Here is a 17,653-nt window from a genome sequence, read left to right on the forward strand (position 1 = left end):
TGGAGCCTGTGCCCCGCAACGGGAGGGGCCGCGATGGAGAAAGGCCCGCGCACCGCGATGAAGAGCGGTCCCCGCACCGCGATGAAGAGTGGCCCCCGCTTGCCGCAACTGGAGAAAGCCCTCGCACGAACCGAAGACCCAATACAGACAAAAATAAATAAATTAATTAATTAAAAAGAAAATCCTTAAAAAAAAAAAAAAAAAAAAGAATGGCTTATTATTTAAAAAAAAAAAAAAAAAAAGGCAAAGAGAGGACAAATGTGTAGAGTGTTTCCATTTATGTAAAAAATAAAAGGCGAAGGGGATAAGTATATACTTGTGTAAAAGCTTCTAAATGCATAGTTTATTTCTTGAAAATACATAGGAAACTGTCACGATGGTTGCCCTTGGAGGTAATGACCAGGACCAGGGTCTGGAAGTCTGGGGTGAGAAGGAAACTTACATCTGACTGCTAACTCTTATCCTGCTGGGATGCTTTACCATGTGCTCCTTTACCCATATGAAGCCAGTTTCAAAACCCATCATCTCTGCAAAATACAAAGTTCTACTTATATTTATTAAATTAAGCAGGTTGGTCATCTTACTCAAAGCCTGCATACTCTTGGCAACTTGTTCTGTGTATCTAACCTGTCAAGTTCAGAAAGAGGTGTAGTTCCATCAAGCATCCCTAATGTGTCTGATGTTTTTGCTATGTTTTCAGAGTTATGGCTTAGGAGGGGGAAAAAAATCAAACTCCATGAAGAACAACACAGGAAAACCGAAATATGAAACCAGAATCTTTTCCTGGGCAAGGAGGCATCAGCTTGCTGGACCCCGCAGAGCGGCAGCTGGCTGCACTCCTAGGCGCTATGAGATCCCCCAGACCAAGGGGAGCCAGACCTTTGCACTTCAGGTCCAGCATGACGGACAGCGGGTGCCTCTTCAGCATCTCCTTGCGCTTGTCGTCCAGCTGAACTCCCAGTGTGGGTCGCCGGCGTTTCTGGACAAAGGAAAGGGTCGAGCTGGTAAGCACTGCTCATGGGAATCTCCCCCATCCCCCTCTCCCTGCTGGCCAAGGCCTCACCACTGGGACCCGTGCTTCAGCTCTCCAGCTGCCAGGATCCCAGCCTCCCTTTCTTTTAAACCTCTTTCTTCTGCTTCTAGGGAGGATGGCACCCGCCAACTAGTGGGCCCCTAGGGCAGCCGCTCAGCACTCCCCACACTCTCACCGTGGTCTGCTCCTCCTCAGCATCCGAGTCACTCTCGTCATCTGCAGCGACAGAGAGAAGGCAGCTCGAGGTGAGGGGGCTCCCAATTCTCCTGAGAGCACCTCAACCCAGGGCGCGTAATAGGGCCCAGGCTTTTGTAAATGGGTTTCTTTAGAATAAATAATAAATTTGCTGCTTCTTATTCAGTATAGAAAACAGAGTGATGCAAGGAAAAGAAAAATGACCTACAATCCCATCACCCTGGTTTTCTTCAGTGATTTTTTTTTTTTTTTTAAGGATTTTCTTTTTAATTAATTAATTTATTTATTTTTGTCTGTATTGGGTCTTCGGTTCGTGCGAGGGCTTTCTCCAGTTGCGGCAAGCGGGGGCCACTCTTCATCGCGGTGCGCGGGCCTTTCTCCATCGCGGCCCCTCCCGTTGCGGGGCACAGGCTCCAGACGCGCAGGCTCAGCAATTGTGGCTCACGGGCCCAGCTGCTCCGTGGCATGTGGGATCTTCCCAGACCAGGGCTCGAACCCGTGTCCCCTGCATTAGCAGGCAGATTCTCAACCACTGCGCCACCAGGGAAGCCCTCTTCAGTGATTTTTAATGTCATCCTATGGACCACAAGCTCCTCCACTGGTGGTGGTGGTGGCAGTAGTAACAGTAGTATAAACAACAATAACAGAAGCTCATATAATTTGAGGGGTTACTGTGTGCTGAGGACGATGCTAAGGGCTCTGCATGCATGACCTCATTTAATCCACATAATAATTCTACATGAGGTATTACTATCTTGTTTTGACAGGAGAGTAAACTGAGGCTCCAAAACGTTAAAGAACTCCCCTAGGATCAGTGAGCTAGTGAGAGGCAGGCTGAAATCCAAAGGCAGTGCTTTTCCCTGTCTACCCCGAGCACTAAGACATTAAAGCTAAGCTCCCTGCCACACAGAACCAGTACGGCTAATTACCAAAGGACCAGCACTGGCCCTGGGTGGTGACCTGGAATCCCTGGAACCAGCTACGGTAGATGTGGGGGAGGATCCTGACCACCACTTACCTTGGGAGTCCTCGGGAGGCTTGAACAGAGCCTTGGCCTCATCCACGCTGCCTTCAATCGCCACAGACAACGTCTTATCTAAGAGCAAGAAACAGCTTCCTGTGAAAGCTGCTAGAGAAGGAGCTAGGCTACACGAGTAGGCCCGCCCTGGGGCTGCACTTCCTCTGCCTCTGTCACAGCTTCTTACTGACCGAGGCTGGAGGGCAAAAGTCCTTTCTCCAGATGAAGAGGAGCAAGGTGGGAAACCTAAGTCTTTTTCCCATTATTTACTGAAAACAAGGAACCCAAAATGCAGATTCCTGGCCAAGCATCACCTGAGACTAGGGGTGAATGCCTCTCTTTTCAGGCTTACACCAAGGCACAGAAATCCAAACCGATGGCCTAAAGCCACACGGCACAACTCTACCAACTGTCTTAAAGGTTCTCATCCAGAACCTGTAACTGTCCACATTCTGGAAACGACAGCTCTCCCCTCAGTTCTTATTCTCTATTCTACACTACTACTATTCTACTTGGTGCACTACACCAAGCACCTGGTACCTGCCTGGTACCGTAACATTTAACTGGGATGCAGCAGGACAGTGGGTAGGAACCTGGAACCTGCAGTCCAGTCCCGGCCTGAGTCTCTGCTCAACCAACTCCCAAACTTACAACCTGGAAAGTTATGTCACTGCTCTGAGCCTCAGTTTCTGCACCTATGAAACAGGGACTTGACAAATGGTGGCTGCCCGGTTGGGCTAGGAGGACTGAATTTTAATTATAAAATTACTTTTAAAAATTAATTTTTAATCCTCACAGCAATCCTATAGGAGCAATACTATTACTCTAGCCATATACAGATGAGAAAATTAAGGCTCAGGGAAGTTAGATACAACAGCCAAGAGGTAAATAAGCTAGGATTCAAGACCAAGTCTATTCAACTTGAGCTTGGTGTCTCAAACACAAAGCTAAGTGGCCTGCTCCCTGCACCAGGCCTGACACCTCAATGAGCGATGCCTGGGCCTGCCTCTGTGCAAATCCGTGGGTCTAGCGCTGAGAGATGATAGGCCATCATCCTTCCTTCTCCATTCAAAAGGGTATACAGAGACGCAGAGAGTCACAGGAGCCTGAAAGGGTTTGTTCAAGTGCATAAAGAGGGATGACAAACTTCCCCCAAGTGGCAGGCCGCTGAGATATTCCTGAGGGGCTGACCACTGCTTATCTCTGACAACCCTCATGAACCATCACACCTCATCCCAAACAAGCTGGCTGCCCCCATTAACACTGGCAAATGCTAGACTGTTCTTTTGACGAGTTCCTGGAATTCTACAGTAAAATGGGAATGGAAACATGCTGGGTTTTAAACACAAAAGAAAAGAAAATTACTCACCCTGTCTAGGGGGCTGGGAGGATTTCATATGAGCTGATGATGAAAACAGGAGGGAGAAGAATGGGGAGGGAGAGGATCAAAAGGACCAGGAAGACACAAGAAGAGAGACAGTAATGTGTTGATGCCCATGGCTGGGAGGAGAGGCATGCACTGGCGCAATGTGTGTCTGTCTGATGCAGTGGGGTGGGCGTAGGGAAGAAAAATTTAGGTGCTGGGTGAAAGCTTGCAGTAGGGCAAAAGGTAGGATCTCTAAAAGCTTCTCAAAATCCTAGTGGAGTCATGGGCTGCCTTCAAGCTTAATGAGGACACCTCCTCTCCTTCCGTAATTCACTGTTACGACATGCAGCCTGTTCCAGGGCTTGGTGAAAGCCTGAGACAGCTGGCTGGGACCTGTGTTCACCAAACCCTCTCTCTGAAGCGAGCAGGAGGCACTGATCCACCTGCCAAGCGTGCCTTGATGGGGTGAGTGCTTGGGAGGCCAGATAGGCTGCCTGGGCACTGAACACAACAGCCGACCAGTCAGGCTCATCAAAGATTCAAAGCCATCCATTCTGAAATGCCCATCAGGTTAGTCCAGCCTCAGGCCAGCTGGTCAAAGCAGCCATGCTGGGCAGTGCAGAGGGGAGGCAGCATCTATCACCTGAGGGCTTCTGAGTAGGGCCAGGGAGCTTTCCTTAGCAGGAGTTGCTTCCAAATGACTCAACTGGCCACAGCTGCTGCTCCCACAGCCCCTCCCTGCCCAGCCCCCATACTCACCACAGGCTTGCCCATACGCAGTGGTCTGGACAAAGAGGACATAGAGGGGAGGTGGTAGGTGTCGGGCTGTCTCATACTGCTTGTGAGCTTGGTCGAAGGGCATAAACAGGTACTCCTGCACCGGTAGGGAAGCCTGCAAGCAGGGAAGAAGGGGTTTTGTTTTTCTTTTATAGGCAGTCCACACAGGAACATGTGGCTTCTTAGTTACTTAGTATACAGTTTTTTATTTATGAAAGTGATAGCAGCAAAAAACAGTAAGAAAATGAACTTTAAAAAAAGATACTATCCGCCTAGCATCAAGAAAACATCAAATACCTAAATGTCAAAAGTGTGTCAACCTCTACATAAACACCTGAGAAATGAAAGATCTAAGTGAATGGAGATATATGCCATGTTAATGGCCTCCAAGGCTTAATACTGCCCAGGTGTCAATTCTCCCCAAAGTATCTATGGATTCAATGCAATCCAATCTAAATCCCAGCAGATGAAAATAGACTAGCTGATTCTAAAACTTATATGTAAATAAAAGAGGCCAAGAATAACAAAGATAATCCTGAAAAATTAAGTTGGAGGACTTACATTATTGAGCATCAAGACTTCTGATAGAGCTAGAATAATAAGTCAGTGTGATATTGGTGCACAGACAACTAGATCACGCACACACAAACCCAAACATATACAGATATCTGATTTATGACAAAAATGGCACTGCAGAACAGTGGGGGAAAGAATGGTCTTTTCAATAAATGAATCAGCTGAATACCTGTGGGGAAAGAATCTGACCTTCACCTCACACTATATACAAAATTCACTTCCAGGAAGACTATAGATTTGAATGTGGAAGGTTAAACAATAAGGCTCTATAAGAAAATACGAGAATATTTCCATGACCTTGGGACAGAGAAAGGAAAAGACTGATAACTAGATCGTATTAAAATTAAGAACATCTGCTCATTAAAGGATACTATTATGAAAGTGAAAAGGAAAGATATCTGCAGAAGACTCATCTCCAGAAAATATAAAGAATTCCAGGCAACCCAACAGAAAAATGAGCAAAAGACTTTAACAGGCCCTTCACAAATGAGGTACTCCAAAAGCCAATTAGTATATAAAACGTGCTGTGCTCAATGTCACTGGTCCCCAGGGAAATGGAAATTTAAACCATAAAAGATACCCTCCAGAATGGCTATAATCAAGAAAAATGACAACATCAAGTGTTGACAAGGATGTGGAAAATTAGAACTTTCACATGGTGATGGTGGGAACTTCAAAAATCAGCACAGTCACTTTAGAAAATTGTTTCACTGAATACCAAAGCTAAATATATGCATAGCATACTATGATCCAACAATTTCATTCCTGGATATATATTCAAAAGAAATGTGTACACATGTACACCAAAGGACACGTATAAGAAGGCTCCTAGTGGCATTATTCACAACAGCCCCAAACTGGAAACACCCCAGATCAAACACTAAACATCAGTGAGAATAAATGAACTCCTGGTACTCACAACAACCTAGATGAAACTCACAAACTTTGAATCAAAGAAGCCAGACACAAAAGAATATGTACTATATCATTCCATCTATATAAGTTAAAAAACAGGCCAGGACTTCCCTGGTGGCGCAGTGGTTAAGAATCCGCCTGCCAATGCAGGGGACATGGGTTTGAGCACTGGTCTGGGAAGATCCCACGTGCCGTGGAGCAACTAAGCCCATGCACCACAACTACTGAGCCTGCGCTCTAGAGCCCATGAGCCACAACTACTGAACCCGTGTGCCACAACTACTGAAGCCCGTGTGCCTAGAGCCCATGCTCCGCAACAAGCCACCACAATGAAAAGCCCGCACACCACAACAGAGTAGCCCCTGCTCGCTGCAACTAGAGAAAGCCCGCGCGCAGCAACAAAGACCCGTAGCAGTCAAAAATAAATTAATTTAAAAAACAAAACAAACCAACAAAAACAGGCCAAGCTAACCTGTGATGTTAGAAGTCAAGATTAATGTTATGGGGTGGGGGGACAGTGACTGGGAGGGGAATAAAGTAACTTCTGGAAAATTGCTAATGTTCTTGATTTGGGTGCTGATTACACAGATGTGTTCACAAATGTGTACACAGTGAATATCCACTGAACTGTGAGTATGCTTACGAGTTGTATGCTTTTCTTTATATAAAATTATTTTTTTTACGTAGTATATGTACATTTTTTTTTAAGTTGTATTCGAGTTTATAAGGCAAAAATTCCCAGTTCCCAACCACCAAAGGTAACTTAATGGTTTGGTGTGAAAACATACTTTTCTAAGCACATACATGACTTACACATATATACAGCCATTCGAATACTTTGTAAATGAAGGTATACAAATGGGATTATACAACATGTTCTACAACTTGCAGTTTTTGATTTCATAATTTAATAGATCTTTCTGTCCAGTTATCCTGTCAGTAACAGGATGCTCCATATTTCCATTATAGGTGTAAGACTGAACCACACAAGAATTTATTTAACCTGTACCTTATTTATTTAACCTATACCCTATTTAGGAGCATTCAGAGTGTTTCCAGTTAACAGGAAAAATTTAAGTACAACCAAAATTTTTAGTTTCTGATTTTTGTCCTATATGAAGTGTTACTGAGCATATTTGTTAACTCTAATTCTATGCCTAGAGTTGAAGAGAAGAAATGTAGATCTTGCCAAATCCTACAAAAGTGAATTTTCAATTTCACTAGGGTCCTTTTACAAAGTTCCTCCATATTAGCCATTTACCCTGCTTTATAAAACTATAAAGATTTAGATCAAATCTGGCTTCACAAAGCAAACAAAAATCAGGTCACCTATACAGAAAGAAATTACATTTTACAGGTAAAGTGGGGGCTTTTCCTCCTAAGGTACCTAACGGTTTTCAAATATGAGTAAAGTTATTTCCAGAGCGAGTAGATTTGCTGAGCAGCTGGCCCCTGAGGTGCAGTCAGAGGAATCTAATAGACATCTGTGGAAGAATGCTTAGATACCCGGGGACTGTGGGCTGGTGGAGATCATGCAAGGTGTAAACTAAACTTACAGTTTGTGAAAGCGTTTTACCCGGAATAGGCGCTGGGTGAAAAGAAAACGCCGAGGTACGTGTGTGTATACGTTCCAGAGCCAATCCTGCCAGCAATTCCTCCACACAGGACACAACCTTATCACACCTGCTGTGGGCATGCAGACGGGACCATCCTTGCACTGTGCTCTAACACTGATTAGGGTTAACAGACCCGACAAAACCCACAGGGTGATGTGGCTGCTGGTGGCCTCGGGTCAGCAATGTGTCACTGAGTGGTGAAGGCAAAGCAAAAGCCGAGGAGGTGGCGGGGTGTGGGGAGACCCTCACCTGCATGATGCTGTTGAGACGAGGCTGGAGGCTACTCAGGTACTCCTTCTTTACTTCAATCTCCTTAAGGATCTTCTCCTTGTTGGACAGGCACTCTCGGTACTTCTCTGCCAGCCTGTTGGGGGAAGACAGAGCACTGTCGCCTGATGCTCTCCAGGGACATCCCAACACACCTGTTCACTATAAGACTCTACCTAATGACAGCAGTCACAATTATCTGCTAATGTTTACCTAGCACTTACTATGTGCAAGGCACTTTGGAGAATGGTTTACAAGCATTATGGCATTTAATCCTTATAAAAACCCTGGAAGATAGGGACTTTTTTTATCCCCAAAGGAGGAAACGAAGGCTCAGGGAGGTAGATAACTTGCCCAAGGTCATCCAGTAAGAGCAAGCACAGAGCTGGGCTCTGAACCCATGCCTGTCTGCTCCAGAGGCCGTGCCCGTGACCACTGGTGTCACCTACTGCTCCGTTTCTTGCCTCAGAGGCTAGACCCAGAACTTTCACAAATATATGGACTCAGCAGCTATAGGACACAAATGAGGCCCATGGACCTGAGTGGGGCAGAGTGGGGATAGATTCCAGACCAGAGCCAAAGGAATGGAACACTTATGGCTTAGCCAAGGGCAAGTGATGTACTGGACAGGGGTGTGACAGGCCAGCCCCATCTGCTAAAAAACTGACACCAAGTCCCTAAGATCCAGACTCAGTACTTATTAAATTCATTATGTAGACCAAAGGCACAAAATACACTCAACAACAGAAAAAGGCAAGGAATTAAAAACAGCAGCTTCTCTGACAGAAAACAGAACAAATGTGCCAACCAAAAGCCCTGGAACTCGTGTACAAACATGAAAGGGAAAAAGGTCACCATGATGGAAGGGATGCAACCATAAAAAGTCCAGGATGAAAAAAATATACATACCATATTCTAAGGAAGATCTAGATTAAATTACACAGTATAGACATTCTACTTACAGTTAATAAATAAAAGCTCTTTATTAGTACAAAAAGTTTTATATGTAAAGGGGTGCCTCAAAGCATTATTTATGATATCAAAAAAATGCAAACAACCTAAAAGTCCAATTCAATATGGGAACAATTATGTGATTTACAATTTACCCTGGAATGTTGTACAACCTTCTAAAATAATGTTTGCAAAGCTTTGCAATACCACACAAATATGCTTACAGGTGGGGGAAAAGGCAAAAAAAAAAAAATCAGATTAATAATACAAAAGGTACTTAGATCTTAGGCACTAAAATTTTAAAGGAAAGGTTACTCTTTCTCATAACGGCGTTAAGCAATTCCAACCGCACTTATGATACAGTTGGTCAAGTGTGAACTGCTAAGTGTGAATTAATCACAAAACGGGATTTGGTCTTAGAGACAATTCTGCTGGTTCCACAGTGCTTTGCTATCTGATCCTGGGTCAGGACAAAGCACTGTTCCTCATGGATAAAGGTCGGTGTCTGCACAGGTGAACAAGATCAGGAAGGAGGAAACGCTACCTTTTCCGCTGCTCTAGCTCCCAGTCCAGACGTGCAAGGGTTTGCTGGTGAGGGTCTCCCATTGTGACTTCCGCCTTGCTGATATCTGGAGGAGCCTCCTTATAAAACTCCTCTAAGCTGACCAGATCGATTTCTTCGTGCTTTGACCTGCAGTCAAAAACTCAATGTCAAGCTGCTGCCCTCAGAAACCCAAACTGTGACTTAAACAGGCCCAGAGTTCCACTCCGTGTACGTCAACTCAGCCCTGGTCTACAGCTACCTAGGAACCTAGAATCCAGTCTTCTCAGCAAATGCTCATTAGCAGGTGTTTCAATGTGAAGAGAGGTAGTTGGTGACATGCCACAGGATCCTTATCCATGTTGCCCAAGCTTTATATCCATGATTTAGCTGAAGACCTAAAAATACACTTATGAAATTTACAGACCTCTCCAAGCTGTGCAAGAGAGCTAAGAGCTTAAAGAATCAAATAAAAACACCATGGTCTAGGTCTAGACTGTCAGGCTGAAACCAAGAAATGCCATTTAACAGGAATAAACATAAGAGTCTACACTTAAGTTCAAATTATTAACTGCCTAAATATAGCATGGGGAAGATCCAACATAGTATGACCAGATGTGAAAAGATCTAGAGGCTTTAGCTGTTCATGTACAGTGACACACAATAACTGAGATGGGGATTTTTATCTCCATTTTTCAAATGAGATGGAGGCTTCCATCAGTAAGCAGCTTGCCCAAGGTCACACAGCTAGGGAGAGGCAGAGCTGGGATTTGAACCCAGGCTGTCTGATTCCAGGGCCCCTGATCCTTCCACATGGCCACCTGCCTCGCTACAGGGTTTGCTGGCTTTCATCTGAACAATGGTTACAGGTGGAGCATCATATCTTTCTTCTTTAAGTACTATTTTTGAAACTTCTTGTAAGTCTTAAACTGAGAGTTTATTTCCTCCATGAACCCTTCTCCCAGGTTTCCCCAATGATAATATCTTATCTAAGCATAATACATTGTCAAAACTAGGAAACTGACAATTGTACAATACTATTAACTCAGGTACCTGATGTGGATTTCACTTCTATTAGTATTTAAATATTATTATGTGGATGGATTTGTGAAGGAGATAAAGACACCTCTCAAAAATCAGCATACATCAAACCCAATGCCTAATGTGGTCCCCCTCATCCCAAGTTTATTACAAATAAAACCTGACTCCTTTCAGTTTACACAAATAGATCTGACAAGGCAAGAACACATTCCCTTCTCTTATTTTGTCTATTCCTTCCTCTTTCACATCTCTCAGCTTGGATTTGCCAAGGGGCATCACAGTTTAAGGACACTGACAAACTGTAGTTTGTTCACCTAAAGGCAGCTAGGCAGCAAGAAGTTCAGGTTCCAAATAATGAAATCCATTTGCAAAAATGAATTGCTGGAACTTTAGAGAGGAAAGCTGGGCCAAAAGGTTAAAAAGATGTAACTGAAGCGAGCTGCTCCCATACAGGGTGCTCAGGAATCAAACTTGTAACGCAAAGGCTCTGCCTGCTGGGGAGAGACAACTGTTTTTCACCAGGTTCAGAGCGCAAAATTCAAAAGGGTCAGACAGGCTTTTGAGGTTCTTTGTGCAGCCTGGAACTACTGCTTCCAATTCTCCCACTCAAAGTGATCTATTCACCCTTCCCCCAGATCCTGTAGTCTCCAAGTGCATCTGACTTCTTTTTAAAGAAACTGGCTCACACTGAGCTATGTAGGAAAAAGCAGTTACCAACAGACCATCTTGCCAAAGCCCTGTGCTCCAAAACTCACTTAAACTCCAGACATTTGGTGATCTCCTTCTGCAGGTGCATCACCTCATACAACAGGTTCTGGAGCTGCAGGTGATAGGCGTCCACTTTCTGCTTGGCCTGAAAGGAGGACAAGGTCAGAGATGAGTGGGGCAAGTCGGGGTGGGGTGGGGCAAAGCAGAGAAGCAGCAAACTCAGAAAAGGGGTAAAGGAAATTAAAGAGGGGATGAGAAGGAGGAAGAGGAGGGTTAAATCTCTCAGCTCCTACCTCATGAGTCTGATCTCTTCCTTTCTTCAACCTGATGTGGGCTAATCGGTTAAGCTTTTTTAGAATCATGAAATGCACACAGCTCTGGATCCTCCGATCTTCGATCTCAACTGCCTACAGGCCAAAAAAACTGGTAAAGACCTTGACAACAGGAGCTGGCTCAGCTTCCTTCAGCCCCTCACTGCTCATCCTCATCCAGAATCAAAAACAGACACTGGAAGGAGCTCAGAACCATAAGAAGTGTCAGGGGGAAATGGAAGGATGACTGTATAAGGGAATGCTTAAGGTTCCCAGGCATAAAAAACTAATTCCTGCTTGGACCAAAGTAACAGGAGTCAAAGATGGAGCAAAGGCAGCCAATGCAAACAATAGCTGTCTCTACACAATGTACACAGAGATCCTAACAACGGCAACATCATGCCATACAACTTGACCTCTGTAAACAACATTACACAATAATGTAAATGAAAATAGCAGAAGTACAGCGGTAAAACTTGACTACAGTAAAATATATAGAATGTAATAATCTTAACAATATTGGCCAGTATAAGCACAAATAAGTGAGATTCCTGGAAAAATATGGATTGTTTTGTTTTGAACTTACCCATTTAGTTTTCAGTCACACTGTTTTGCTTCTCTGCCCTGAAACCTTTTTTTTCATTTAATATTAATACTTTAATTTTTGGTCTCTACGATTTTTTTGTACATATCTAGCCTTACAATAGCAATGGTGATTGACACGTACCATAATTTCTCCACACCCAGCACTTAATAAATACCATTTGGATGAATTATCAAATTACAGTTATGGAAAAAATTAATTATCCTGTACTTCCATGACTGTAATTGATGACTGGGTGGTGATGTTACAATAAATTAATAGGCAGGTATCTGGAGCCCTCAGGCTCTAACCGCCTGATGATGGCAGGACGTAAGACAAATATAAAGAAGGGCTCTGATAGGCGCGAAACAGGTCCATCCATGCAGACCCACCAGGTCCGTGTCCTCCCAGTCCCACTCCTTACCGCATCCTTGCCTCCCCTGCTCTTCAGGTCCTGGATCTCGGCCATGAGCCTCTGCAACTCTTGGCACGTGTACTTGTACAGCTCATAGTCTCTGCCAGGGTCCCGCCGGTCCACCTCAGCCTCCTCGCTGTAGTATTTACCTTCCTGTGGAGGCAAGGATACAGGCCTTGGGTGGAGAGTAAAAGTCTCTCTGTTGGAACAGGGACACTTGGCTGAGATAAGTAACAATGAAGCCCCAAATCAGGTCTCTAAAGGATCTGGTCTGCAAATCAAATGTTTTCTTCTTTTCAAAATGGAAAAGAATTCCTCTTTTCCTCTTTCTGATTATAAAGTAATGCATGCTTGGTGTCAGAGATTCAGAACATACTGAGGAGTATCAAAAACAAAATGAATACTCGCCTATAATCTCACCTCCCAGCCTGAAGTAACTCCATTGTTAGTACTGTGGATAAACACATTAAAAAAATAAATAAAATAAAATGGGATCATATTGTTCATGCTATTTAGTGCAATTTCCCATCATAATAAATATAAATCTCCATCAAAATGGCTACATATAGATGAACCAGAATTCATTTAACCAAATTTCTACTGATGGGTGTTTAGATGGTCAACTCAAGCTTTAGCAGAAACTAAAATATCCTAACTGGTCTCCCAGACTTTGGAATAAACAAACACATCTCTTTAAGAGAGAGTCAGTTACAATTAAAAATATTGTATTGCATATTTGAAAGTTGCTAAGAGAGCAGATCTTAAAGGTTCTCATCACAAGAAAAAAATTTTTGTAACAACTATGTAACGTGTCGGATGTTAACTAGATTTATTTCGGTGATCATTTCACAAAATAAACAAATATCAATCATTATGTTGTACACCTGAAATTAATATAATGTTATATACCAATTATACCTCAATTTAATTTTTTTAAAAAAGAGTCAGAATCAATACCTCCCAAAGGATAAGTTTCTTCATTAATTTTAATTTCCTAAATCTGAGGAAAGCATCATCTTCCATTTAAATTGAAGCTGGTATGTTTCTCTAGTCTAGTTAAAAAACAAACAAAAACCACAACCAACCAAAAAAATCAATACAGTTAAGTCATACAACCTATGGACTGGGAGAAAATATTTGCAAACGATGCGACCAACAAGGGCTTAATTTCCAAAATATACAAACAGCTCATACAACTCAATAACAAGAAACCAAACAACCCAATCAAAAAGTGGGCAGAAGAGTAAATAGACATTTCTCCAAAGAAGACATACAGATGGCCAAGAGGCACATGAAAAGATGCTCCACATCACTAATTATTAGAGAAATGCAAATCAAAACTACAATGAGGTACCACCTCACGCCAGTCAGAATGGCCATCATTAAAGTCTACAAATAAATGCTGGAGAGGGAGTGAAGAAAAGGGAACCCTCCTACACCGTTGGTGGGAAGTAAACTGGTGCAGCCACTATGTAAAACAGTATGGAGGTTCCTCAAAAAACTAAAACGAGAGTTGCCATATGATCCAGCAATCCCATTCCTGGGCATATCCAGACAAAACTCTAATTAGAAAAGATACATGCACCTCAACATTCATAGCAGCACTATTCACAATAGCCAAGACATAGAAGCAACCTAACTGTCCATCGACAGATGAATGGATAAAGAAGATGTGGTGTATACATAGACAATGGAATACTACTCAGCCGTAAGAAAGAATGAAATAATACCATTTGCAGCAACATGGATGGACCTAGAGATTAGGTACAAAGTGAAGTCAGTCATAAAGAGAAAGACAAATATCATATGATACCACTTACATGTGGAATCTAAAATATGACACAAATTAACTTACTTACAAAACAGGTTCACAGACACAGAGAACAGATTTGTGGTTGCCAAGGGGAAGGATGGATTGGGAGTTTGGGACTAGCAGATGCAAACTATTATATATAGAATGGATAAAGAACAACGTTCTACTGCATTGCACAAGGAACTATATTCAAGATTCTGTAACAAACCATAATGGAGAAGAAAAAAATAGTTAAGTCATAAATTAGCTTGACAGATTCAAGGACAGAGAAACAGCAAAAGAAGAACCTGCTGACTACGAGAGCACTCAGGCCTCAGAAGACGTTCTTTAGCTACATGGTTCTGGTACTGTCTCGGTAGCAGACCAGGGATGTCACATCTCCAAAGCCTTAGTGGCCTGCTGCGGATGGACTGCCTTCTTCTGACCATCAGGAAAGCTGGAGACACACCATACTAGAAGGCATTCTCTGTTCAGGCACTAATCATGTCTAATACAGGCTTGTTGGTTCTTGGGATGCTGCAGCTAAATCTGATGTGGATACTCAGGTCTTGAAGAGCCAAGGGAATTCCAGGCACCTGGTCAAACAGAGGCCACCTGGGAGGTTGTGCCTATGACCCTCGGCTGCTGCAAACCCACAGCCAGGTGCTTGGCCACAAGCTGCAATTTCTCAGCAGCACAGCAGCCCTGGCTGATCTCACCTGTTCAGTGTCAGAACGATTACGCTTCCCTTCAGCTGGAGCTCCATCACTTCGGATCACTTTGGGCTTTCGTTTTTTGCTCGATTCCGATGACATGGTTGTTTGGTGAGGTCAGGAGGAAACAGCAGAGACCTGTTAAGAGGAGAAAGCTTCTGAGCTTTTCCAGAGTTGGAACTGGAGATTTTCCTAGAGTCAGAATACTGAAGTCTGACTAGCAGTTGTGCCTGCTTACACTCTTGGTAACTCAAGAAAAGTCATCAACCCTCCAAAGCCTCAATTTAATCCTCTGTAAAAAGCGGAATCATCCCTCAGCCTGTTCAAAATGAACTCATCTTCCCCAACTCCACCTCCTTTAAAGGCACCACCACCACCCCACTGACCAAACTCCTCAGCCAGGCACATAAGCCCATTCTCAACACTACTGATTCATCATTGTGTGCTGGACCTTGATCTAAGCACTTTAAGGGTATGTTCTCATTTGGTTCTTATAACAAGGATCCTCTCAGATATGAACAAGCACCATTTTACAAGTGAGAACACTGAGGGTCAGGAAGGTGAATGACTTGCCCAAGGTCACTCAGCTAGTGTGCTAAAGCTAGGGTCCAACCCATGCCACAGCAGTGCTCCTGACAACTACATTACTGTATCTTGTAGTGTTGCACCATGTCATCTGGCGATGCCATCAACTCCCTGGTTGACGCGAAAATTTAAAAGAACAGAACAGGGACTTCCCTGGTGGCGCGGTGGTTAAGAATCTGCCTGCCAGTGCAAGGGACACGGGTTTGAGCCCTGGTCCGGGAAGATCCCACATGCTGCGCAGCAACTAAGCCCAGGCGCCACAACTACTGAGCCTGAGCTCTAGAGCCCATGAGCCACAACTACTGAGCCCACGTGCCTAGAGCCCATACTCCACAACAAGAGAAGCCACGAAGAGTAGCCCCTGCTCACCGCAACTAGAGAAAGCCGGCACGCAGCAACGAAGACCCAATGCAGCCAAAAAAATAATAAAAATAAAATAAAATAAAATAGAAAATAAAAAATTTAAAAGAACAGAATATACATTCATGGGCCTCTAGCGTCACAAAGCATCCTCTCTCTGCTACCTCTACTGACTGTCACCAGCAGCCCGAGGTGGGCAGCACTAACCCCCCTACCCCACTGAATCTGTCACCAACACTTATTGAGGGAGCCAATGCCTCAACAGAGTCGAGTCAGAGAAACCCTGGGCTGGAGTCTCCAGTCCTCTATTTCATGGCTATGAGTCCTGGGACAAGTCACTTCACTTTCCTCTGCATCTGCTTCCTCCCAGATCAAATGAAAATAGCCATCCCTACCTCAGAGGTGGTTGTGGACATTAATGCAGGAGGCGCTCCACTGGGGCAGGCGATGAAGATGATCTGAGAGCAGGGCTTTAGATGGTACACGAGTGGTTAATAATGTTAAGCACCTACGGAGAAAGTTAATCCCTTTCAATTCTTTTTAGAAACTTCTGATTGCTTCACGGAGAACGTGTCATTTCCTTAGTTAGTCTTTAACATCTATGAATGCCAACGTCCTTTTGTTAACAAAAGGGCTCTATCTCAGATCCTTAGACAATGAAATCTAGCCACAATTATTAACGATAACCTTTACATATTAAATACATTAATTTTTATCACTACCTTCTGCATAGGACAAGTGAGAAAATTTTTCTATTTATGGTAAAGATTTAAATTTTTCTTTTAAAGTAAATTTAATTTTTAAAAGTGACTCAATTAAAACCCTTTAGTAAACAATCGTACAAGGTAAGTTGATTTTTCACAGAGGGACCCGAAAAGCGTTAAGTGTGGGAAATCCTGACTTTGGCAAGAAAGTAGACAGTGCCTGGCACAGACAAGCGCATAATAAATGTGAGCTGATATCACAACCACCGTGGTGGTCGTTATCTAGAAGCTGCCCTGTAAGGCCTGACGAGGCTGCAGCCATCATTTTCCACAGGAGGAAATTGAGAGTGCGGCGCCGAGCGGCCGGGGTCCCCGGAGAATGAGGACGGAGAACCCAGGTCAGACCCCAGCCCGGGGACGCCCTCGAGAGGTCCACACACCAGTCCCAGCCCGCCCAGCCCCATCCCCGTCCTCTCCTCACCACACTGCGCCCCGACTTGTCCCGGCCAGCGAGCCACTTCCGGCGGCTCGCGCACCATGGAGAAGCGGAAGGAAGGAGCGGTCGACCGGAAGTGAGGCGCGGAGGCCGGAAGCGGAGCGCCAAGGGTCCCGACGCAGCCACCAACCGGTGCGGGCGGCGGCTGGGCTGCGAGGGGACGAGATGGTGGCACCTGGGTTGTCTGGGCGGGTCCCAGCCGGCCAGCAGCCTCACGCTGCCCTCTGAAACCAGGAAACCGAGGTTGCAAGGGCAAAGACTATGTGCCTCGTTCATTCTTTCCCCAGCGCCTAAAGCAATGCCCAGCAACTAGTAGGTGCTCGGCCAAGTATTTGTTGAATGAATTTGTCGAGAGCCCGAGATAACGCAACAATGTAGTAGTGTCATGATTTGGACACTTGTGAATTTGCTTCCATAACCTGGGTTCTTAACCACTGTCATACTCACCCGAACATCCCACACTAGCGAGAGCAGCAAGTCAAGGTGGGCATTAATCCCATCTTACCCCGCCTCTTTTCCCCCACAAGTTCATCCCCATTTTAGGCCCGATTTGCTCTAGGGCAGAGTCACAAATCTAATGCAGCATTTGACAGCTTCAAGTATTTTCTACCGCTGGTACGAATCGTACTGATGGGGTTCAGTAAATCCTACTCATCTGAAGGTAGAAACACTGATGTCCTGAATCCCTGG

At 44.3% G+C, this 17,653-nt stretch overlaps 1 protein-coding gene across 5 annotated transcripts in view; it reads right to left on the reverse strand.

Annotated features, from left to right (window-relative positions):
* The window catches only part of THOC5 (THO complex subunit 5), a 33,049-nt gene extending 15,954 nt beyond the window's left edge, over positions 1 to 17,095 (reverse strand). For 2 of the 5 annotated variants that reach the window (XM_007170732.3, XM_028163703.2), the window contains exons 1-13: positions 16,949 to 17,094; positions 16,159 to 16,271; positions 14,825 to 14,956; positions 12,323 to 12,466; positions 11,298 to 11,411; positions 11,052 to 11,149; positions 9,259 to 9,405; positions 7,746 to 7,860; positions 4,372 to 4,504; positions 3,616 to 3,648; positions 2,247 to 2,324; positions 1,209 to 1,249; positions 880 to 979 (exon numbers count right to left, since the gene is read on the reverse strand). In XM_007170732.3, the coding sequence (XP_007170794.1) occupies positions 880 to 979; positions 1,209 to 1,249; positions 2,247 to 2,324; positions 3,616 to 3,648; positions 4,372 to 4,504; positions 7,746 to 7,860; positions 9,259 to 9,405; positions 11,052 to 11,149; positions 11,298 to 11,411; positions 12,323 to 12,466; positions 14,825 to 14,920 (1,099 nt within the window). In that variant the 5' untranslated portion in view covers positions 14,921 to 14,956; positions 16,159 to 16,271; positions 16,949 to 17,094. Of the gene's footprint in view, positions 1 to 879; positions 980 to 1,208; positions 1,250 to 2,246; positions 2,325 to 3,615; positions 3,649 to 4,371; positions 4,505 to 7,745; positions 7,861 to 9,258; positions 9,406 to 11,051; positions 11,150 to 11,297; positions 11,412 to 12,322; positions 12,467 to 12,733; positions 12,765 to 14,824; positions 14,957 to 16,158; positions 16,272 to 16,948 lie in introns of all 5 variants that reach the window. The other 3 variants (XM_028163705.2, XM_028163706.2, XM_007170733.3) reach the window with 3 other exon arrangements.
* Between the last annotated feature and the right edge of the window lie 558 nt (positions 17,096 to 17,653).

The sequence above is a fragment of the Balaenoptera acutorostrata genome, chromosome 13 (genome assembly GCF_949987535.1).
Source record: "Balaenoptera acutorostrata chromosome 13, mBalAcu1.1, whole genome shotgun sequence".
NCBI classification, from domain to species: Eukaryota; Metazoa; Chordata; class Mammalia; order Artiodactyla; family Balaenopteridae; genus Balaenoptera; species Balaenoptera acutorostrata.